Source organism: Melanerpes formicivorus, unplaced genomic scaffold (genome assembly GCF_026170545.1).
Source record: "Melanerpes formicivorus ecotype bairdi unplaced genomic scaffold, bMelFor1.0.p_v2 SCAF_41, whole genome shotgun sequence".
Lineage (NCBI taxonomy): Eukaryota > Metazoa > Chordata > Aves > Piciformes > Picidae > Melanerpes > Melanerpes formicivorus.
The window spans coordinates 3,536,659-3,562,185 of NW_027142393.1; the positions used below are offsets into that span (position 1 = coordinate 3,536,659).

Sequence of the window (25,527 nt, forward strand, 5' to 3'; positions counted from 1 at the left end):
AGAAAGCAAAGCCTCAATGATTTCACTGGAATATTATCTATTTGTGGAATAAATAGATGAGGAGCCAAATAATTCTGAAGTATCTAAATTCCACCTTCCCTCTCCCACTCACAGAATCTGCTTTAAAGTAAAAATACCAAATTAATACAAGAATGATAGTTCTCATGGTATCTCCTGCCAGGCTAAGAAGGTACAGAGAATATCCTGAGAAACTCTGCTCTTAGGAAATACTAAGTCCACTTTTAGAAGTTATTATGGGTCCACAAATTTAAGAGAAATAACCAAAGATCTGGTATTTGACTTGAATAAAATTTGCACTCTGGCCCTCTGAGAGTAAACCAGCAGCATGCATGTTGAAATAATCTTTTTCCCCCCTCCTAATCAAAGTGTGCCAGTGGATGGAGCAGAGGCAGAAGAGGTTTTGAATATAGCACACTCCCTTTGACCTGTGGGTACTCTTGGATCCAGCTTCTTCTTCTCTAACACACTCCTGCTGGGAGGAGACCAAGTCTAATGAATTTGGGCCAAGGTTTTGGTTTTGTTTTTTTTCATTTTCCAAACCATGATCTCTGCAATGACCTCCCATCCCCATTCCTCCTGTCTCACCATTCCTCTTGAGTTTTGGCTCTTCCTCAGCCCTGCCTCCCCCACCTCTCCCAGGGTGCTCCCAGACACAAGCCCTGGCTCCACGATGACTTCCTTAGGGAGAACTGGATGACAGGATGGAAATACAAGCTTGGCAGAGGAATGTCCTAACCATTCCACTCTTTAGAAGCACCAGAGTCAGGATTACACACAAAAGCTTCTGGGTGCACCCATGTCCTGCTCAGCTCCTCTTTGTCCTTGGCTTCTCATGGTTGAACTCACTGATCTTAAGGTCTTTTCCTATCAGCAATTCCATGAACCTGGGTGATACCTTCCTGCTTTCTCTCCCCAGAATTGATTTCCCGGCATCTGCTACGGCAAGTCCTTCCAGGAGCACCCTTTCCAGCCCTAGCCCAACTTATTTTCTGCTGTTTTCCGCCACCACATTTGGCGTCGTGCTCTCAGTTCCCATGTCGGCTCTATTGTTCCTCAGGAAAGGGATGGTTAACAAGGAGACAATTGCATTGAACAGTCCCAGGCAGTTGTTTGGATGGTTTCAGTAGGGTGATGGGCAAGATTCTGCCTTCACTGCTCAAGGGCTGTTAAAAAAGCTCTCACCCAGCCCTACCCGCTCATTTCTGCTTTAAGGAGCTGCCCTTCATTGTCCCCTGAATTGCACCTACACAACGGAGGCTGCGTTATAAACTGGGTCACTGAACTGATCTAGGTTAAAAATATCCCAGATATTCTCTTTAATGAAGTGTCAACAACTATTCTCAGGCTGAAGAGAGACTGGAATACCTCCTAATCATCTTGCTTACATATGCAAAAAGTAGGCACTAATCTAAAATGTATTTGTACTATAAAAGGGAATTCAGCATTTGACCTGAGTGCATCCCACTCGGTCAGGCAGACAAAAGGAAATAAAAATGTGTTGCTGTAATTTCCTTGACAGCAAAAAAAACACCACCCCAACAAACCCAAACACCACACACAACAAAAAAAAACCCACCCCAAAACAAACAAGAAACCTCAGACATACATGTCTAGGCCAATACATAAGACACTGTGAAACAAGGAGGTAGAATTTTCTGGTTGTTCCTGGCCCTGTTGCAACTCAGGCTGTTAGTTCAAAAACTGCTGCAGATAAAGGCAACCTTTTTGTTTTTTTGATAGAAAAATCTAAATAAATCAATACATCCTTCAAATTTCCTTGATCAAAACTTTTACTGACTTTCCACAGAGTTTGGAAGGAGGAGGATTCACTGCCATGGCTATGAAGACTCTTCTTTGGAACAATAGCGTAATGATGGTTATTGTGGGGTTTTACTGGTGGTGGTAGTTTAATACTTCTATTATTATTATTAGTGGTAGTTTCACCATCTGGATTATTATATCCACAGTAGTGATAAGATGTCCTAATAAGATCCATGCCCTATTGTGGCAGACACTATAAAAGCACAGAGTGAGAGTGGGGGGAAAAAAAAGTTTATAACCTAAGCAATTAAGGCAGACAAAAGGTGCAGTGAGCAAGAGGCACAAAGAGATGAACTGACACAAGAACTCACGGAGAGAGCCATGCCTCAGAGATCCAGAGTTAGCATCCCTTTAAACACAGGCTTGTTTGTCCATACAAAAGATCTATGTGTTAATGCACAACACCTTAAACAGCTTGAAGAGCATACACCAAGATGAAAAGGAAAAGACAGGAAAAACTGTGATGTGTTGCTTTGCTTTCCCTAGGTAAAAAGCACCTTAATCCAAACTGAGCAGACTGAAAGCGGTGCAGCACAGAGCAGTGAGCTTTGCTGGTGACTCACTTCGGTCAAAACAATGTTGAAACCACAACCCATTAAAAGAGAAGTAATCATAATAAAAAATTCAGAGAATAACTGTTTGCAGGATCTGCTCATGATTCCACAAGCAATGGCAATGCATTTCCTATTAGGATATGGACAGCAAAGAAGAAAGTTGGTGGTATTCCAGCTGATGAAGAAGACAGACACTGTGCATTTCCTAGCACAGAGAAATTTCTGCGAGCTCTTACAATCAGTGGTCCTGCAGCAGAGTTCAGGAAGCCTCTCTTGTGTTTTGCATATTTGATAACAACGAGTTAACCATGAAACAGAAAGGGAAATTAAGAATATTTCCTGATTTTCCTCGTACTTGGATTCTGATTTGCATTACAATTTATATACTTCACATACTTAGATACTTTTCTCTTACATTTATTTTTTAGGTGCCTTACGTTTGTTTTTTCGGTGGGATTGCTATAATTATTTTTTATTTTTTTAAATGAAAATATATGTTGGCAATTATATTTTTTTTTCCTCCCTTCATACTTAAATAAGCCAAATTCAGCCTGGATTACAGATGTGAATGTGGCCTAAAATATTTAAGCACCTTAAGCCCTTTTGCCACCTTGCATTTGAACAACCAAGTTTTTGAGATCTGCTTTTGGCCTCAAAGTTATTTAAAGTCTCATCTTGCCATTAAGTCACACTAGGAGTACTCTAGAATCCAGGCTCACACACGACAGTTAGCAATTTTAAATTCCAGAACAGAAGAACTAAGCCTTATGTTACCAGGGGGGAAGGAAAAAAGGAAAAAAGGGGGGAAGGAAAAAAGGAAAAAAAGGGGGGAAGGAAAAAAGGAAAAAAAGGGGGGAAGGAAAAAAGGAAAAAAAGGGGGGAAGGAAAAAAGGAAAAAAGGGGGGAAGGAAAAAAGGAAAAAAGGGGGGAAGGAAAAAAGGAAAAAAGGGGGGAAGGAAAAAAGGAAAAAAGGGGGGAAGGAAAAAAGGAAAAAAGGGGGGAAGGAAAAAAGGAAAAAAGGGGGGAAGGAAAAAAGGAAAAAAGGGGGGAAGGAAAAAAGGAAAAAAGGGGGGAAGGAAAAAAGGAAAAAAGGGGGGAAGGAAAAAAGGAAAAAAGGGGGGAAGGAAAAAAGGAAAAAAGGGGGGAAGGAAAAAAGGAAAAAAGGGGGGAAGGAAAAAAGGAAAAAAGGGGGGAAGGAAAAAAGGAAAAAAGGGGGGAAGGAAAAAAGGAAAAAAGGGGGGAAGGAAAAAAGGAAAAAAGGGGGGAAGGAAAAAAGGAAAAAAGGGGGGAAGGAAAAAAGGAAAAAAGGGGGGAAGGAAAAAAGGAAAAAAGGGGGGAAGGAAAAAAGGAAAAAAGGGGGGAAGGAAAAAAGGAAAAAAGGGGGGAAGGAAAAAAGGAAAAAAGGGGGGAAGGAAAAAAGGAAAAAAGGGGGGAAGGAAAAAAGGAAAAAAGGGGGGAAGGAAAAAAGGAAAAAAGGGGGGAAGGAAAAAAGGAAAAAAGGGGGGAAGGAAAAAAGGAAAAAAGGGGGGAAGGAAAAAAGAAAAAAAGGGGGGGAAGGAAAAAAGGAAAAAAAGGGGGGAAGGAAAAAAGGAAAAAAAGGGGGGAAAGAAAAAAGGAAAAAAGGGGGGGAAGGAAAAAAGGAAAAAAGGGGGGGAAGGAAAAAAGGAAAAAAGGGGGGGAAGGAAAAAAGGAAAAAAGGGGGGGAAGGAAAAAAGGAAAAAAGGGGGGGAAGGAAAAAAGGAAAAAAGGGGGGGAAGGAAAAAAGGAAAAAAGGGGGGGAAGGAAAAAAGGAAAAAAGGGGGGGAAGGAAAAAAGGAAAAAAGGGGGGGAAGGAAAAAAGGAAAAAAGGGGGGGAAGGAAAAAAGGAAAAAAGGGGGGGAAGGAAAAAAGGAAAAAAGGGGGGGAAGGAAAAAAGGAAAAAAGGGGGGGAAGGAAAAAAGGAAAAAAGGGGGGGAAGGAAAAAAGGAAAAAAGGGGGGGAAGGAAAAAAGGAAAAAAGGGGGGGAAGGAAAAAAGGAAAAAAGGGGGGGAAGGAAAAAAGGAAAAAAGGGGGGGAAGGAAAAAAGGAAAAAAGGGGGGGAAGGAAAAAAGGAAAAAAGGGGGGGAAGGAAAAAAGGAAAAAAGGGGGGGAAGGAAAAAAGGAAAAAAGGGGGGGAAGGAAAAAAGGAAAAAAGGGGGGGAAGGAAAAAAGGAAAAAAGGGGGGGAAGGAAAAAAGGAAAAAAGGGGGCGAAGGAAAAAAGGAAAAAAGGGGGGAAGGAAAAAAGGAAAAAAGGGGGGAAGGAAAAAAGGAAGGGAAAAAAGTGATTAAAAACAAATGGAATAAAAGTGGAATAAAAAAGTGGAATAAAAATGGAATAAAAACAATGATTTTCTTTCCTTTTTTTTTTTTTTAAGCAAATAAGTTCTTGCCATAGTATTCAGCTGAAAGCCATAAAAACAAACACACAAACTGACATTTAGCTGCAAGATCACATTGCTGTAAAGATAAACTGTAAGCTGCGCACAGCCATTGCTACCAACCGTTGTTTATCCGAGCCTTAAATTCTACTCCCAAATTTGACTAAAGTGCAGAGCTAGCAGTGTTGCTGAGGAGCAGTATCAAAATATGTGCCTCCTGGGTCTGCAGACCACAAGTTATTTTAGCTTCTGCTAAGGATTGAGGGATTTTTATTTGATTTCATTTTGGGTTTCCAAGTTGAGCCCAGTAAGCAAATAAATGAATGCATTATCTACCTTCCCAACCTGCCTTTTTTTTCCCCTGAAAGCCAGCAGTGTCCCTCGTTTGTAACTTGACTTTCCATAAAAGTAACAGTTCATAAAAGAAAAATAAATAAATACTAATAATAAAATAATAAAAAAAAAAATATAAATCTGTGAAACTACTACCAGGGAACAAACAAATTAAACAATGACAATGTAGTAAAATAAAACTGCTGCTCTAACTCCTGGAGCAGAGGAATTGCTTCTTCGCTGGGATTAATACATCTCGCCGAAAACAATTTCCAAATAATGTGTAACATATGGATTTGGCTTTTATTATTCCTCTGAAAAGAAGACAATTATATTTATGTGATAAACTGTTCGGTGCTAGTAGCATGATGTTTATATTACTGGCCACTTAAATAGTCCTTGGCATAGTTTTATAAGGAACAGAAGCCTCCAGATCTTTTGAAATCCATCTTTACAAAGTCAGTCCTGTCTGTTACTGGAATGCAATGGGTTTGGGTTTTTTTTTTTTTAACATGACTTTTTTCCTGGCAAAAAAAAAAAAAAACATTAAAAAAGAGAGAGGGGGAAAAAAAAGAGAGGTGGAAAACAGTCCTGCAGGTAATCTCGTTGTTAAACTGCATGCACAAAGAACTTTCTGCTGGTTTAGCTGCAATTCGTGTGGGCATTTTAAGGGCTTTCTCGCGAAGAGCATGACAGCCTTGGAGCTGTCGGGAAATAGGAGGAAGAAAAACAAACAAACAAACAGAAAGAGGCAACTTTCAGTTTTAACTTTTTGGAAATGAATGGTTAGGATACAGAGCTTTCTCCAGGAAACCTTTTCCAAGGTGTTTTTTCCTTCATCTCACTTTTATCAGCAGCTAGCTCCTGCACTCCCTTATTCTGCGGGGAGATTACACTGAAGAGGAGAGTGAGTTTCGGGTTAGTTTTCAAGGAGCTGCTTTTGTCCCCATTATATTCCAGATAATTTTCAAAGGGATTACATAGAAACCATAGAAGTATTTATCTCGATATCTTCTCTTGCTTCTGAGCTGAGGCTGCATGCATTTCAAAAGGGAATAGGCATGTGTTAGCAAATAAATGTTTTCTGTTGCTTCTGTGCACATGGATTTTTATTGTAAGCATTGCCGGCAGCAGCCTTCCTGCATTGCTGGGATTCTGCTATCCTGTGTGTCATTCAGATAACAAGATCATTGGCAAAAAGAAAAAAAAAAATTAAAAAAAGAAAATAAATTTATGCAGGGTGAGCAAATGTATTTATTTAGGTTTAGCAAGAAAGAAGAATAAACTCCCCACACACACCAAAGAACAAAAAAAACCAAACAACCACCACAACAAAACCAAGAGGTAAAAGAAATAATAGTATCGGTCTAGGAAGCATTGCTGTCCTCATTTTTCACTCCTGAAGTACAAGTTCACTATCTGCAATTCTCCACTTCTCTCTGGCTTAAAAAGTTGGGGTTGTTAACAAAAGATAAAGTGAAGGGTATGTCAATTTAAAGACTATAACCTAATGGAAGTGAAATCTGCATATTCAGTTAATTTGGGATTTATTATCCCAGTAACTAGACTTGCAACTGTTCTAAAAATCGTTGTGACTGAAGACTTGAGAACAGCACGAGTGGATGGCTACCCCCACCCCCATTCTTAAAAGAAAACCTGTGCCTGCTGCTTCCAATTTAGTGCAATCATGCCTCTTACTGGCCAATACAAGATGCAGCATTAGCTGTCACATGCAAATGAGTATTCATGGAGACTTTGAAATGTGCAATAAAGAATAAAGACATGCATTCTGTGAATAATTGTTTTCTTTTATAAAACTGCATCCAAAAGGGAGTGCCATTTCACCCAGAGTCTATAGCCTTTCTATGGTTACAATCTGCTGTTGAAGCCAGATATTAGAAATGAAGTGTGGATAAATGGAGGACTCCAGTTTCCCCTGCTGTCAATCTTTCACAGTACTACATTTGCTTAACAAGAAATAATCCAACACATGTTTGTGTTTCTTGCTATCTTGCTTTCTCTTCCAACTGGGACTTCTAACTGCATGGGGATGGATAATGAAGTTGTCCACCTTGTATCAGCTTTTTTATTTTTTTTTTTAAATGCAAAGACTGACCTAAATTCCTCACTTTCAACGGCACAGACACAAAATTACACAGCAGCACGAGCTTCACTGCAAACCTGAAGACTTTCGAAGCTCACTGATATCACTCACCAGGATGAGAAAGAAAGAATAGCTCAGATTTTTAGGGCTTGTTTAGATGCAGAGTGGGGAAAAAACCCAACCCAACCCATAGACACATTGGTGGAGCTGTGACTAACCAAGCTGAGTTCAGACACACACACACACACACACACCTATTCACCACCACTGCAGCCAGGTCTGCTGGAGAACAAACAGTCATCGACTCATTATATTAAATCATGGCATTACATGGCCCTATCTTCTGCTGGCACAGACCCAAATGCTTACCCCAGTAGTAGGAAGAAATGAAGCAGATGCCTGAACTGCAGCACCTTTGCCGTGGGCTGGACTAGATGAACTGTGGGGAGCACTTTGGTAAACTCAGATTTGGCTGAGGTGGGAACAGAAGTAGACGAAACTGGTTAGCCAGTGGGAAGAAAGGATACTAAGGGTAAATGTTGACTGTACCATGAGGAGGACTGATGTGTGGAGGCTCAGCAGAGGGGAAGCATCCTTTATAAGTAACTTGGTGCCTGTGATAATGTTCAGTCTGAAAACTAGACTGCTCAGTCAGAGCAGGACATGGTCCTGCAGGGATCCCAGAAAGGCAATCAGAGGGCTGGGAAGCATGAAGTTTTCCTCTTGGTCTAACATCAGTAATTCTTTGTTGCCCTGTTTACCACATACCTTTGTTCTACAAGGTCAATCTCTTGAAACAGAGGCACAGGCACAAACACTCAATGAACTAACCACCAACATTATCGTCACAATTGATACAATAACTGTAAACAGAGACATAAAACTTCGAGGGGGAACCTGAGGCCGTTTCAGTGCTGTAAGGAAACATGCCCACCTAAAAGGGCTGAGCACACCGGCCCAAACCATCCCTTGCTTGTCTGCTTGTTCCTGTGGTAGGAAGACAGCTGCTTCTTTGTAGCTTTTGGTCTGTATTGTGCCTCCTAAGGGAGCTGAAAGAAAAGGATGACCCTGAGGCTGGGGCAAAGGATTTGAAACAAGGAGGTTTGGTTTGTATTCCTGAGTCGTCACAAACTTCCTTAGGCATGTTACTCAGCTCCTCATTCTCCTGCTTGCCAAATATAGCTAGTAATATTTTGGTAGCTCACAAAGATGTTAGCACAAGCCCTCCAACATACATATCTGCTCATACATTATCTCGATGTAGTCATTTGCAAAAGCAGCTACAAGAGACTCAGTGCAAACACACAGCTCTGTGAGGCTTAGTCATGCAAAACACAATGCACGGTGATGCAGCACTAGGACTACAGGAATGAAATCCAGGACTTCATTCACATGTAAAACGCACTTGCAGCTCCTCGAGGACTAGGTGCCTTTACTCTGTGGCCCCAGCACAAAGGAATTTCAAGCAGCTTATTCATGGATCTTTGCACTGCTGTCCATTGCACAGGTGGCCCTGAGCTTGGAGAGGCATCACAGGGGAGACCTGCATTTGAGGATCTAATTTGGCTTTGCATTATGCTGAGCCCCAAATCCACATTTCAGAGGGTGGCTGCAGCCTTATCTTCAGTCTCTGTACACAGTAGGGACTTGGCAAATGGAGTTTGGTGAAATGGCACCGTGCACTACATAGGAGACTATAAATCAACAGATTTTGGCTCTCCTCCTGGCTCTGTCACTGATTTGCCATGGAAACTTGGGCAAATCTTCTCCTCTCCCTATCCTTCATTTTCCATCCCCATAATGTAAAGATAATGCTGCTGCTTTGCAAGCTCTTTTGAGATCTCGAGATGTTAAGTGCTAAGTGCATTTTATTAACATTAATAGCACCCAACCGAGAGGATGCTGTATAACTCTAGCCTGGCTGCCCCAAGAAAACAGATTGGTGTGGGGAAAGTGTGCATTTGTTAAGCAGCTTAGACATTGCTCATTCCCATAATACTTCAACAACACACAGGAGCAAGATCTGACCTACTAAAACAAAAGAAATGAGAACGCCATGAGGAGAACACTTCTAATGTGCCCTGTCACCTTGTTTCTAGCCCAGGAACACTTGGGGATTTGCCAGAGATTATCAATGCTTCTCTGGGTGGTTATTCTACTCAGCCACAACCACAGTGCTCACAACTTGTGGTGGAGACCACTTCCATTAGCAGGCATTAATCACCATTTGATACACTCCGGTTCAGCTGTTGCCAAAAGGACATTTAGAAGATGCACTTAGTTACATCCTATCACACTTTGTATGTGACTCAGGTTTAAAAGAAGTGTTAATTCTGCTGAATTACTCAAATTCTGCTTTTCCCAGCATAAGGAGGACACAGAGCTGTTGAGCTGCCTTCCAGCAGGAAGGCTGCAGAGGGACTTTTCATGAGGGTGTCTAGAGACAGGACAAGGGGAAATGGTAGGAAGTTGAGGGAGACTAGAGGCTGGTGAGACCCTGGAATAGGCTGCCTAGGGAGGCTGTGGCTGCCTCTTGCCTGGGGGTGTTGCAGACCAAGTTGGATGAGGCCTTGAGCAGCTGAGTGTAGTTGAGAGGTGTCCCTGGGCATGGTGGGGAGGATGGAGGAGAGGACCTCTGAGGTCCCTTCCAACCTGAGCCATTTTCTGATTCTATGAATTCTATTCCAGATCTCTCATTTACAGGACCACAGCACATTACAATGTATATTTTCACCGTGGTTTTTCATTCCTTTACACTTCAGTTTTCAATGTTTCTGCTCAAATATGTATCACAACACACAGAGTAGAAAGAGCAATGAAAATTTTATTATTAATGCCTTTTTTTTTTTTTCTCTCCTCTTCCCCTCTGCTGGAGACAGAAGAACTTTGTTGTGCATGTTATAAAATGTTAAATATTAGAATTATTTAAAGTTAATAGGATGCCAAAGAAAATGACTAATAATACATTATACAATTAGATGCCTTTCATATTAGTGAATCCATTAAGAAAATAAAATACATTCAAACAGAAGAGTTCTGATTTGCAATTTTTAGCGAGGATTGCCCATGTGTAAAGCTAAATTATTTATTCAATTTTATTATTTTTTTTTTCCCCCCTTTAAAAAGAAAGCCACAAAACAACTGCTGGATACATCAGTTTGCAATTATTTGCATTATGTTTGAATGCTTTATCATGTGGCTCTGATTCAAAATTACGTATCTCTAAGTTGCTTTCCCATCTTCATTTGTGCACAGCATTAAACATGACAAAAGCAAAGTTTCTTTCCCCGGATTCAGCAGGACAGATGATACCACCATAAGCCCTTGCTGCTGTTGCTGCTCTTTCAGCTGTTTTGGGTGTCTTTGTTACCACTCTTCAGTCCAGATGTGTTCATGTTGTCTCACATCTCTAGTTTGCCCTTCCAACTGTGCCTTTTTCACTTGGCAAGATCAATTCCATCCTCTGCCACCCATACAGATCTGAAGCTCAGCATCAGTCAGCTGAACCTAAAATTGTTTGGATTCTATAACAGTATTTTTCTGAGCACTGGCTACCACTTCTTTTGGGACTCGCTATCCTGCCTCCTCAGCTGATGTCAACATCATCCTTGAACAAAACACTGAGCCAGCAGCTAACTTTTCTTACAGTAAGAAATAGCTTTTAGCACCACAGTGATACAATCTTCTTGCCATTTTCCTCCTGTATTCTCCTCTTGCAGCAATTTGAAATGCATCTGACATCAGCTAAAGAAAGTTCCACCAAGAGCAAGCAATCTCCTCCCGCTCACATCCATCTTCTCTTCACTGCTGCTATCTACTTAATTAAGTCATTCTCAATCTTCTGTATCATAAGCACATAATGTTGGTTGATGGAAATGTGTTTTGAAATCCCTGTTTGTTTGTTTTTTAATTATCTGATTACACCAGGAAAAAAAAAAAAACACACAAAAAAAGAAGAGATCTCTCCTTGGTACCCTACAATAAGGAAAAAGCCAGCAAGAGCACTCTGTCTTTTTCTCTTACAAGACAATTTTGCCCCCTTTTAACAACCTACCCAGTCCAGTCTTTCTAGTTTATAGGATATAAAAGTGTGACAAACCCAATTGCAGCCAGTTCTGGTCTAACATCAGTTTAAAAATGGTTTCAGGTTAAAGATGCTTCTTATTATAATCTTTAACTCAGCTTGCGAGAGGTGAGGAATCAATTAGTGGTTTAGGTTGGAAGGAACCTCAGAGCTCATCTCCTCCAACCTCCCCATCATCTGCAGGGACACCTTTCAACTACACTCAGCTGCTCAAGGCCTCATCCAACCTGGCCTGCAACGCCCCCAGGAGGAGGCATCCACAACCTTCCTAGACAGACTATTCTGGAATCTCACCACCATCCTACTGAAGAACTTCTTCCTAAGGTCCACTCTAAAGCTACTCTCCCTCAGCTTCAAACCATTCCTCAATGATGTCTGCTTGATGACACTTGATGTCTGCTGAGATTTGCATCAAGGTTGTGGCATAACCTAGCTCCAGGCTACTGTCACCCCAAAAATATCTTCTGTCCACGTGAGTCCTGACATCAACCCAGGCTGCAACTCATGGATGAGCCAAGTATTCCATATTATGGCAGGTAGGAATAAGGGAGCAAAAAAGGAGAATGGGCAACAGGAACACAGAAAAAGATTACGAAGAAGCAAGTGTGGCTGCACCTTGAGTACCGCTTGCAGAGCATAGAAGGGCAAAAATATGCTAGAAGTATTTGTTCCATTACATTCATTATTCCACAGCCTGATCATTTCAAAACTTTACCATGGTTATGCTGTACAAATAATAATGAGAGAACAAACTGAAATTAGAAGCACGGTTTCACAGGTTGATGCCAAAGGCATCCTCCTCACAACTCATCCTGAGGTGTTTGTCCACGTGGAGGGTTTTGATTAGGCTCAGATTATTGAAGCAGAGTTGGGAAACAGGACCTTTGATCTCAAGAGATCTGAACAATCCCTGTTACTTTTCCTGACAACCGGCACGTTACAGACTGAACAGTGTTAACATTCAGATGAGAGCTGAAAACTCAAGTGAGAGCGATGCTGCGTTCTCACTTTTAAGACTCTGGTACCATGCACAACTTTGAAATTGAAATACAGTGTGACTACCTCTCTAAGTGTCTAAATTAATGTTTAATCATCCCTACAATAATAAATGTAAAGTGCAAATTGTCACTTGGAACAGAAGGAGAAAGGAGTGTCTCCTCCTTGGTATTTATGCATGTAGTGTGTGTTTGCTTAGGACACTTCTCTATAGCAGGATTTCTTCTGGAGAAGAGAAGGTTTCAAGAAGACCTAATTGTGGCCTTCCAGTGTCTGAAGGGGGCTAAGAAGAAAGCTGGGGAGGGACTTTTGAGGGTGTCAGGAAGTGATAGGACTGTGGGGGATGGAAAAATAATAGAAATGGGTAGATTCAGCTTGGATGTTAGGAAAAAGTTCTTCCCCAGGAGGGTGGTGAGACACTGGCACAGGTTGCCCAGGGAGGTGGTGGAAGCCTCATCCCTGGAGGTTTTGAAGGCCAGGCTGAATGTGGCTGTGAGCAACCTGCTGTAGTGTGAGGTGTCCCTGCCCATGTCAGGGGGTTGGAACTGGCTGACCCTTGAGGTCCCTTCCAACCCTGACAATTCTGTGATTCCATGATTCTTAACAACTGAAAATTAATACGCTGTGAACTTCCCCCCCTCCCCCAAATAGTTTTGATATCTTTATGCAAAATGGGATTTTTTTGAAGGCAAAAAGGCAATGGTGTAGTCAAGAAAAATCATTCATTTACCTAAATATAGCCATCTACTGCTTCTAGCACTCAGCTTCCAAGTTTCACTCTTCCCTGTACAGCCTCTGCTGGACCCACCAGCCTTGTGAGAGATTCACTCCTATAGCACACATCCAAGTGGGACTAAATATCAATGATTAGGTAACTAATCCAAGTTCAGAATGTCCAAAGAATATATTAAGGGAAGATCCTTTCCAGGATTCTGGTAATTTATTAATGAAAAAAAAATTTGGGCCTCCAACACTCTTACCTCCCACTACAACAACCAACAGAGTTCAACAGTTAAAAACATTACCAAAGACTCCCTCAACCAAAACCACTTGCTGCTCACAACAGTTGTATCTACCACAGCATTTATGGCTTTCCTAGTTCTAAATATGCAGGAGACCACAAATACCATGAGAAAGCCTAATTCTGTGGTGTGGTAACTTCTCATTCCATGATGAGAACTTCATAATGTTATGTCATGCACATCCACATCCACCATTTTTGTTGCAGACCCTACTGCAAGTTCCTATTTGTCAGCCAGCATTACATACAAACCACAGAATTACAGATGTTGACCACAGAGGAGGAAAACATCCCAAATATTAGGCCACACCAGGATCTTGCAAGACATTGAGCATGACCAACTTTAAGTAGGAACTATGTGGCTTAGCTCTCCAGGGGATCCACCTCCTTGCAACACAAGGCCATCCCATGCAAAATACATTTGACACCACTCTCTGTTTATCTGTAAGCAAACCTGGGCAACCTCCAGCTTCTGGAGGAGATTATTTCATCATCCTAAGACCAAAAATCACAGTGAGGAATTTTTCCTGGTAATACTTGTGACAAATGACTGGCCAGATGATTTCCTTTCCTTGTCAGTCGGGAGCTCTGTGGAATAGTATTTCCTGAAGCATTACTATCAGAACAACAAACCCAAACAGAGAGTCACCCATGACAACAATGAGCATCCTCCCTCACCCCCCCAAAAAACAACACCACGCCCAAAAAAGCAGTCTCTTGCTACAGCCTGCAAAGCTCCAGTCCTCCTCAGCACCACAATAACCCTCCTTGAAGGGTTATCAAGATGCTCTTCAACTTCTTGAAGTGTTACTAAGCAAAAAAAGCTATTGTAAGGCAAATAGTGCTGAGGTTAGAGAAGAAGCAGAAGGCATCTTAAATGCTGGATCATACAATACATGCCATAAAATCCATGGGATGTTTGTGGCTGACCACATTAACCTAGTTTGCTGCCTCTTCTGCCCCATTCTACTGACTTGCTCATCACACTGTCAAAAAGAAAAACTCTGTAATACCATGGGTAAGAGAAATTGTACAGTGTCTAGAGCTCCAGACTGGGCAACTGAGACTGATCATGCTGATTAGCTTTGTTTTTCCTTCTTTCACACTGAAAACAAAATAAGTTTTACTGGAAAAAAAGACTATTCTGGCTCTATCAACTATCTTTCTTTCTTTTTTTTTTTTAATACAATGAACATTATTTACAAAATAATCCAAAGATTTGATTACAGAAATTAGTATTTGCATTAGGGGAGTGGAACATCTCCCTTATGAGGACAGCCTGAGGGAGTTGGGGCTCGTTAGCTTGGAGAAGAGGAGACTGAGGGGTGACCTCATTCATGTTGATAAAGATGTGCAGGGTGAGTGCCCAGAGGCTGGAGCCAGGCTCTGCTGGGTGATGCCCAGCACCAGCACAAGGGGCAGTGGTGGAAGCTGAGGCATAGGAAGTTCCATGGAAACATGAAGAAAATTTTTTCCCTGTGAGGGTGAGAGAACACTGGAACAGTTTGCCCAGGGCTGTTGTGGAGTCTCCCTCTCTGGAGATATTCAAGACCTGCCTGGACCTGTTCCTGTGTGACCTGCTAGAGGTGATCTTGCTCTGGTAGAGGAGTTGGACTGGATGAGCCCACAAGGTCTCTTCCAGCTGCTAACATTCTGTGATTAGGTTTCATTGCCTGACTTATACTTACAAATTACTGGCTGGGGAACTATATTTCCTCCTCTTCCACTCTGGAAACAGGAAAGCAAAACATGGAAACTACCTCTTCTTTTGTACAGACAGAAAAATACTCTGTATCTTTTAACAGACATTCAGACACAGAAGGAAAAGAGAAGAAGCCACATCAGTAGCATGAACATATTAGACTCATAGAATCAACCAGGTTGGAAGAGACCTCCAAGATCATCCAGTCCAACCTATCACCCAGCCCTATCCAATCAACTAGACCATGGCACTAAGTGCCTCATCCAGGCTTTTCTTGAAGATCTCCAGGGATGGCGACTCCACCACCTCCCTGGGCAGCACATTCCAATGGCAAATCTCTCCCTCTCTGTGAAAAACTTCTTCCTAACATCCAGCCTGAACCTCCCCTGGCACAGCTTGAGACTCTGTCCCCTCATTCTGGTCCTGGTTGCCTGGCAGAACAGACTGACCCCCACCTGGCTACAACCTCCTCCCTTCAGGTAGTTGTAGACAGCAATAAGGTCTTCCCTGAGCCTCCTCTTCTCCAGACTAAACACCCCCAGCTCCCTCAGCCTCTCCTCCTAGGGTTTGTGTTCCAGGCCCCTCACCAGTCTCGTTGCCCTTCTCTGGACACGTTCCAGTACTTCAACACCTCTCGAATTTATGGGCCCAGAACTGGACACAGTACTCAAGGTGTGGCCTGACCAGTGCTGAGTACAGGGGAAGAGTAACCTCCCTGCTGGCCACACCGCTCCTCATGCAGGAACATTAACTGATTCAGCGGCTACTGTGGGCTCAATTAAATATTCTGTTGTCAAGTGTTTGAAGCTTGGAAGAAAAAAAAAAAAGGAAAAACAAACCAAAAAATAAAATAAAAGATGAAATTCTTGGCTACAGCTTGGCATATGCAGGTCTTAACCCAGAAACAAGCTGTTTTATAATTATTTCTGAAAATTGCTTCAGTCCATTTTATTTCTCCGTGCTTGCTTGGGAAGTGTGAAAAAGAAAGGAAAAAAACCCAAACTATTTTTGACTCAAGGCTTTCAAGACATTTTGGTTCTCAGCTAGCAAAGTAACCCAGTTTGAGCCTGATATCCCCAACGTGAACTCTGAAGCACTCTCACTGACTTCTTTGTGAGACTGCTTACGGGAATAACCAAAAGGAGGAAGGCTTTGTTGTCTGGGCCATCCTTGATCACACTGAGAACATCACCAAAGCTGGAGGGTGGCTTTGTGGTTAAACCCCTACCAAGACACGTTCACATGTTTCTAAGCCTGAAAAACACAATGACCTTCTAAAACATCTGAACGCGTACGAGCTGCCACGATGCAGGGGAAATCTCACCGTCACACATGCACGAGAAATTAAGGACCCATAAACAAAAAGGGGAACTAGCTGAGAGAACAAATCCCTTATTTTCTCCTCTTTTTTCCTGGGACCCTTAAAGCAAAGCCTGTGACAGTCCTGCTAGACCTTCCTGTTTGTAGCTGCTCTCTGGAAGATGTCAGCTGGCTGAGGACCTGCTCTGCTCTTCTCTATCCACAAGGCCTTTGTTAACAGCAGGAGTGGAGCTGCTGACCACCTTTGAAATGAATACATTAGGTCAAAGGAAAGACTCAGGTATTTTGAATGGGGAGTTTTGTTGGTTTGGGTGTTTAGAGTTTTGTTCAGTTTTGCTATTGTTGATTTTTGCCTTTCCCCCCACCTCTTTTTTCCTAATTTTAAAGAAGCAAACTGTAAAAGGGAGCTAATTATATTTATCTTTTTCTTTTTGTTTGTTTGTTTGCTTTCCACCCCTTCCCAGTTCCCTCCTCCCTTTTTTCCCCCTCCTTCCTCTTCCCCCCCCCCCCACCCCCCCACCCCCCCCCCACCTTCTAAACGTTTCCTTCAAAGCTACCCAGCCCATTTGTGTTGACCTGGAGGCTCTCTTTCAAAGGCAGCTTCAGTCTTGTGTCAGCTCCACAGGCTCTGCTCACCGAGGCAGAGCCAGCTGAGAAACCACTCTGGTTCCTGATAGCCAAGGCTCAGACATATGGTCCCAGCAAGCTCATAATTGTCAGTAATATTAACAAAAATCATAAAAAAAGTCTCAAGATTTGTTCCTCATTTTTTCATAGTTCACTGATAAAGAACATGTCAGTGTGGTTGAAGAATCCTGCTGGTTAAAGGTATCATCCTTAGCTGCTCATATGGTCTGGGCTCTTAATTGTCAATTAGATTAATCCAAGCCATTTTAGAACAATAAATATAAAGTACAGATGGAATACAAACATATTGAAGAGTACTGCTTTTGATGGCTGTTGTTTATTAAATCAAAAGTGATGCTGCAGTGAGGATTTTGTTGGTATTTGAAGTGGAAAGGAAAAGTAAACAGGAATTAGATATTCCTTAGCAAAGGAGGAGAAAAGAAAAAGCCCAACACAACAACAAACAAAAACGAAACCCAAACAAACCAAAACGCAGGAACCCAACAAGCGACCACGCCACAGCCTCCCACACAACCCATGGATAATTAAAAGGCAACAACTGCAGTTAAAATGCCACCTATGAGTTACCTTTCGAGAAGGGATCTGGCACCTATAAACTCAAAACACTAGGTATGTTGAAATCCATAAAATTTCCAATTACTGCCTCAGAATTTATTGTGCACATATGGAAAATAATACTTGTAAAAGAGAAAGGGGCTTGTGTCTGGTGCTGTCAATACTGTGAAGGATGGGGTGATTATAAAGCAAATTAACAATACTTTTAAATGTGCATTCACTTATCTTTCCAATTAAATCCTTGTTAAACAACTGCACAGACAGTAATGGTGCTTCTGCAGAGCACTGATCAAGACAGTTTTATTGTAATTTTTACTCTGTAACAATTAATCAAGTCGGCATTTTCTTTATTATTAAATTATTTAGCTAATAAATATCCGCAATCAGTTCCACGGATTGGTGCTTTAACTTTTCCTTTTCATTTTTTGGTTTTTTCCCTCTGCCTGAGTTATATTTGGCTGTATGCAGCATTAAAGGAGCAATTTTAATTCTTTGGTTGAAACGTTGGTTGTTGACTAAAGGGAGCGTCAAGGCAAGATAAAATTCACCTTTTTTCTCTCCCTAGTATAGCCAAAAAATCTGAGCATATTTGGCTGTCATAGTATCAGTCAGGGGTGGAAGGGACCACAAGGATCATCTAGTTCCACTCCCCCTGCCATGGGCAGGGACACCCTACACTAGATCAGGCTGGCCAGAGCCTCATCCAGCCTGGGCTTAAACACCTCCAGGGAAGGGGCCTCAACCACCTCCCTGGACAACCCATTCCAGGGCTTCACCACTCTTATGGTGAAGAACTTCCTCCTCACATCCAGCCTGAATCTCCCCACCTCCAGCTTCATTCCATTCCCCCTAGTCCTATCACTACCTGATATCCTGAGAAGTCTCTCCCCAGCCTTCTTGTAGGCCCCCTTCAGACACTGGAAGGCCACAATTAGGTCACCTGGGAGCCTTCTCTTCTCCAGACTGAACAGCTCCTTTTCCATGTTGCAGGAGGAGCACAATGACATGACATTTAGCCTCCCTAAATTCATTTTCCCCCCCCTCCCTCTTTTGCTGCATAAGTATAGTAACCAAACTTTAAAAACACAGTAACTGACTTTTAGATGGTAGTTAGTGTTTCACCATTAATGAACAAGGTATTCCAAAGGAAATAACAGGATGCAAAGGTCACCTGTACAGCCAGCACCAAGCATTTTGCAAACAAAGCACTGGATGTAAAGACAATTAGGAATTCTCCTGTATTATGCATGAAGCAACCCTCACTGAGTGAAGCAAGAAGTATTGAAATTTGGATTTCTGTGGTTAGTTTCCTTGAACATAGATGCATTAGGATAGAAACCTAGCATTTCAGCAGGCTGTTATGAGCCCTTTATAGCTCATTTTTTGTTTTTCTTTTCCCCCAGTTAATTTAATACTCATGAAAATTGCTTGTTTGATGGTCACAGAGATCAAAGGCTTTCCCACTACCCAACAGATTAGCACAAGAGGCATAAAGAGGCAAAGTCCTATCTCCTCACCCAGGTATCCCTGATCTGAAAGCATGGAAGGCAACAGAGAACTGCTAGGACAAGCATTGTGCTAGCAGAAGTGGGATCCTATAGAACTTAGAACAAAGAAGGTGCTTACCCCATCACATCACGGTGTGTGTCAACACGATGGCTTCAACCACAGCAGAGAGTGCAGCACAAGTTCACGCTCAGAAATCAACACTTACAGATGAAGAGTCTCCCTTTTTTCAGTTTCTCTTTCTCATCCACTTTTTCCCTCACTTCTGGCCTTTATTTGGCAGCTCAGAAGCTTGCTTTTGAAAAGCATCTCCCACCTGTCTCCACTTTCTTATAGTAGTGACTCAGTGATGCTAAGCAGCCTCACCTGGAGCTCACTCACCTCCACCCACGTGCCCTGGGCTTGTCACTGCTCCACCCTGGGGCTAATCTTCTCAATAGCTTTCACATCCCTTAACAGACTCATTGACTCATTCCCTACAGGTGTGAATTAAAAGAATATCCTAATGAATATGTCTAACAGGTTTAGGTGAGGCTTGACAAGGCTCTGAGCAAACTGATTCAGTCGAGGATGTCTCTGTTCACTGCAGGGGTGTTGGACAAGATGACCTTTGGAGGTCCCTTCCGATATAAACCATTCTACGATTCTATGACATTGTTTAAAAGCAGCAGAAGACCTCCAGATTTTTCATTAAATCCCTAAAAATTTGCCAAGTACATTATTTTATTATTATTATCATCATCATCACTATTATTGTCATGTCTTATTATTACATGTTGTTACTTTATTTTTAAGATTTCAGCTATTAGACTGAACTACTAATGCCAACAAGGACAAATCCACATCTCTCTCTCTTAATGTCCCCAGCTATTATGGACACCTTTTGCCCCACATTCTCAGCCAGGAATATTGACTGGTAGTTTAGCTTCTAAACCCAGAAGTCTTTCAGTGGTTGTAGACTAAGAAAAGTATGAATTTCCTGATGTCAGTTTGGTCCAAACAGCTTCTGCTGCCTTGATTCAGTGGTGTGAAAAATGATGACTTAGAGTTTCGAAAGTGCTGAGAGATGTTATAGCCTGGTCCTCTTATGATCAACTGATCTCTCCCGCTCTTAATGGAAAAATAAATCACAGATAAAAGATAATCCTGTTGCACAGAAGCAAAAAAGGTGTGATATCAATAGACTTTTATAGGAAAAGAAAACTCTGTGCAACGGATAAAGTAAATAAGGTAGTTTGTTCTGCTGATGCTCGTCTCGGCAAGGTCAAAGCCCTCTTCAGGAGCTTCCTACCTCCAGAAATGAGGAGGAGACACAAAATGTACTTTGAGAGTTTTAAAAGATACAGAACATCAGGAGGGTTATTGTACACTCACAAAAATCCAGGATTTCAAGGGTCTGTTCAAGTTTTTAGTGTTCTTATTCCATCTCTAATGATAAAGCTGTCAAGTGTTACTTTGCTGTCCTTTCGTTTTTCACCAGCTCTCTCTTATTTCAGTTTGGATGCTGCAGATGACATTAACAGTATAGGAAAAGGAGCCAAATAAAGCTTTGCTATATTCCAATTAGTGATTATTCTAATTTAAAAAAAAATACTTTGATATGGCAGCCAGCCTGGAGTGTCTTCTCTGATCTTTCATTTCCAATGTGATACTTATTATTTATAGCCTAGAAATGTAGGTGTAACACAATGACAGAGCAAGCAGGAAGAAAGAGCCCATTAAGTAGTTGGCCTGTTTAAGAACTGCTTGCACAGTCAATCTCTGCAGTGGAAACAGGCTCTTGCAGAACATTTGTTTGCATTTATAATTAAATTAAATTTAACTAAAATTAATAAATAAATAATGAAACCCTCCCCACCTCTCTATGAGAAAAACATTTATATAAATCTTGCTTTCCCACTGTTAACTACAGAAAAAGGAAGGGACAGGGATAGAACTGAGGAGGTCACAGTAATTACTGACTGCAAGTGATGCACGGAGAGAGCATTATTAGACATCACCCCACTGCAGAGCTTTAGAGGACTGGTAAATAAGCAGGTTGGGAGGATATATTGATATTCCAAGTAACTTCTGTGACTTTATGAAACAGTCTGAAAGTTCTGCTGCCACAGAATCATGGAATTGCTTTGGTTAGAAAACACCTCTAAGATCATTGACTCCAACTGTCAACCTACCACCATGTCCCTTAAAGAAAGGTCCTGAAGACAACGGCTTCAAACTAGAGAAGAGTGCCTTTAGACTGGATGTCAGGAACAAGTTCTGCACCATGAGGGTAGAGGAACACTGGAACAGGTTGCCCAGAGAGGTGGTTGGGGCTCCATCCCTGGAGATATTCAAAGTGAGACTGGAAAGGGCTCTGGGCAACCTGATCCAGTTGAGGATGTCCCTGCTGACTGCAGAGGGGGTTGGGCTAGATTGCCTTTGGAGGTCCCTTCCGATCTGGACCATTTTATGGTTCTGTAATTTTAAGTGCTATCTTTACATGTTTTTTGAACACTTCCAGGAGTGGTGACTCCACCACCTCCCTGGGCAGCCTGTTCCAGTACCTGACCACTCTTATAGGAAATAAATTGTTGCTAACATCCAAACCAAACCTCCCTTCGTGCAATTTGGGGCAATTTCCTCTTATTCTATCACTTGACACTAGGGAAGAGAGACCAACCCCCACCTCACTACAATGACGTCCTCAGTGTGTAATTGACAGGAAACACCAAGTTCTTGTGGACACAGGGTGAATACTGATGTTGCCATCCCAAGCACACATTAAATAAATCCTGCTCCCCTCAACTCATTTGTGACAGGTACACCATGACTCAATGAGCTGTTTCCTGCTTGCAGGTTCCTACCTAGCACAGAGAAGGGGTGTTGTCTAAATAGATGGAAGAGTAGCCAGCTGTCTTAAAGCCATTTTTGGGTGCCTGTGTTACTTCCTGAATGTTGTGACTTGAAATTACTGGATTATCCTTTGGGGGCTGAAATGCTAGCCTCTTCTGTTAGAATCTTCCACGGTGTCACTGCTGCGGGCTGCAGAGTGGTGGCATTAATGCTGAGAGGGGATGAACTTAGACATTTCTGCATGAATTTACTCGAGGAAAGGCTAAATAGAGGCCTGGCAAAATATTTGTGTTTCTGGGATTTCAAAGAAGGATGTGTACAGGAGGACTTGGACAGATAATAACACTTCCCAATGAAAATCTAATTCATTGTGATAGAAAATGTGTGAGTGCCTTAGTTGTAGCACTGAAGACTAACACGAGAAGTAGTAATTATCCCAGCTGATAAGATGATAACTTAGCTCTCCAGGGGCAGGAGTTTTCTTTGCATTTCCATTGCTCAGTCAGCAGGCCCCAAGTAGCCAGTGTCAGAGTGCCTTTAATGTACCATTAGCTTCACCTTTATCCATTCATTTTTCACAGTAGTATAAACCAGAAGAAGAAAAAAATATGCCTGGCACCTCTGTGCTGCAAAAAGCCAGCTTAGACTTCTGTCTAGCTTTACAGTATCAGCCCATCTGTTTTAGGTGAAAACTTGAGCAGTAACATTAACCTCAAGTACGTTAACCTTTGGATGCCACCAGACATGATAGACAGGACCATTATTTTTATGGTACTTTTGTTTTTTTCCTGAGCAAAGAGCCCAGGCAGTGGAGAAGGATAGAAAAATCCTGGCTTTGCCTCTCTATCTCCAAACAAAATACAGTGTATAGTCATTTGAAAGCCAAGGCAGGCTACATTATTGACATACAAATACCCAACAACTATAAATCTGAGGGAACACAAGTAATGAGTCAAAACCATGATGATGAAGAGTTATTCAGCCTTGCTGAATTTACTGGCATAGATACTGATCACTCAGAAACCAGAGTTCACCCTCTAGTTTCAGCTGAAGGCAGGATTGATCCCAAGCAGCTGAGGAGGTGGCAAACATCTACTGCTCCCCTGAAACTTCCCGAGAAAGGTAAAGAAAGACTTGAAGGTGGGAATGTTTTTCTCTCTCTCATATCTCTCAAATTCATAAGAGTTTCTGAGTTGAATTCTTGGTTAATGTGTAGTACAAAATTAAATTTGGAGGGGGGAGCTATAAGAAAGATGGGGACAGGATTTTTAGCAGGGCCTGTTGCAAGAGGATGAGGGGTGATGGATTTCAACTGAAAGAGGGGAAATGAAGTCTAGACAGAAGGCTTTTTTTTTTTTTTTTTAATGCTGAGGGTGGTGAAACACTGCCCCAGGTTGTCCAGAGGAGGTGGTAGAAGCCCCATCCCTGGGAGCATTCAAGGTCTTGTTGGAGGGGGCTCTGAGCAAGCTGATCTAGTTGCAGATGTCCCTGCTGACTGCAGAGGGATTGGACAAGATGAGCTGTAAAGGTTCCTTCCAAACCAAAGCATTCCATGATTCTATGGACTTGCTGTCCAGCAGCTATCATCTCATAGAAACCAGACACCATGCACAATATTTGGCAGTTATGACAATAATCTGCAGGTAACTTTAAAGGACTTAATAAAAAGTGGGAGCAAATATTGCAGCAGCTTCAGATTTATACTTCATTCATTGAAATGTCTTTAATGCAATGCAGAATTTGGTCTTTTGCCTCATTTCTGAGAAGCTTAATTCTATTTTCTTGTTATCAGGAAGTTCACTATCGTTCATGATTATTTGCTAAGCTACTCAGTGTGGGAATATTTAGCATCAAGTGTGTAAACCATAAGTAGCAAACTGTTTGGAGAGCTCAATGTATTTATCATTTACCCTGATCAGCTTGCAGACCTGTAACATTATCTACTGATCAATGTGAGATTCACCTGTGAAGGAAGTTCTCTTGTGCTGTGGAAATGTATTTGTTATATGTGGAAATACGTTTGTTTTATGTGGAATATGTGGAAATATATTTGTTGTGTGTGCAATATGTGGAAATATGTTCAGTAAATAAATACAGGCTGCTTTTAATTCTGGTTCTCATGTGCCCAAAATATTCATCTATCCTCTTCTCATCTCTTGAGGTCAAATATTTGCCTTCTCAAAATCAGTGGCAAATCTTCCACTGACTTTGACAGAGCCAATACTCACAGTATTTCCTTTTCTGTTCTTCTCAGCACCTTTTTCCTTTTCACTGCTCTCCTTTGGATCCCTGTTCTACTTTCGGTTTTGTTTGACTTTCAATATCCAAACAGTCTGCTGCTTTTTCTTCTAACCTTTTATTTTTCCCCCTCACTTCAATTCTTTGCTTTCTACATATACTCTGTTTTTTTTTACCACCTGACTTCATGCATCCATTTCCTCCTTTTTTTGTTGTTGTTGTTTTGTTTGTTTCCTATCTGCTGTTTAAGTACTATTTTCCTTTGCTTACTCTGCTGTTTTTCCTCTCTCCTAGCTGACATTTCCCTCTGCGCAATATCTTTCTACCTTCCCTTCCCTCTCTTTTCCAAAGCATGGCTCATCATTCTCTGCCACTAATGTACAGCAGATTCTGAAATACTGTCATCTGAGACAGTTAAGTACTAAACAAAACATTACCAGGGTGGAGGAATCACTTACCCTGATTGACAACAAATCGTAACTTCTGTATTGTTGCCAGATTGCCGCTAACTCTGTATATTCCATCAACATCCAGACCTGAAAGAGAAACACATATTTCATTTCAGATCATACAAGTATTTTTCTTTGTACGTCTGTCAGGAAGCCAGAAGCACCCTAACAAGTAAGAAGAGCAGCAGTGGAGTGAGCGGCTGAAAAATAATCCACCTGACAAGGCCTGAAGTGCCTCCTGCCTGATTAAAGCCCCAATGAAAAAAAGTTAAAGTGGGAGATTAACTTAAGTGAATACAAAACACCTAACTATAATTATCTTGTAATTCTGTCAGCAGAATACAGTTCTGCGAGAGTATTTTGAGTGTGAAGGGAAAGGAAGGGTGAATCAGCTCTCGTGCTGGTAGAGAGAAGGGCTGCTTGGGAATATGCACGATGCTCAGCTAGCCCTGCCTCCAAGTGGGGTGTTCATATTAATAGTGCCGGGGAAACTTCTCGGTCTGGGGCCTGGGTTTTTCAGATGTGAATTTCTGAGGCTGTGACCTTTCTGAAAATAAAGTGGTGAGATGCCCAGTCTGAAGTCATGACACGCACCGAGACTTAAGCACAGCCACCGCTTCTCTACTATATTGCTCATAGCAGATCAGACAAGTTTGAGGATGAAATTAACTATCCCAAATAGCATATGCCCTGGAGTGCATTTCTTCATTAATATAGGCCATTCTTTTCAAGGACAACCTGACAGTCTTGTTTCTCCCTGCGTATCTACTCAAGGTTTATCTTCTAGGTGAAACTAGATGTCATACTCCCTTTTGTGACATATTATCTCCTACAGCAAGCTCTGCTGATATGGCTGTTTAAAATAGCACTTCCAGCCCGGGTTGCATAGCTGTAGCATTTCAAAGCACATGGGAACTGCTCTCCTTTCCCGGGAGAATTAGCT

General features: G+C 41.8%; 1 protein-coding gene across 4 annotated transcripts in view; it reads right to left on the reverse strand.

Moving 5' to 3' along the window:
• The window catches only part of ARHGAP15 (Rho GTPase activating protein 15), a 391,371-nt gene that overhangs the window by 104,359 nt on the left and 261,485 nt on the right, over window positions 1–25,527 (reverse strand). For all 4 annotated transcript variants that reach the window (XM_068158707.1, XM_068158705.1, XM_068158706.1 and 1 more), the window contains one exon: window positions 24,594–24,671. In XM_068158707.1, coding sequence (XP_068014808.1) covers window positions 24,594–24,671 — 78 coding nt within the window. The remainder of the gene's footprint in view (window positions 1–24,593; window positions 24,672–25,527) is intronic.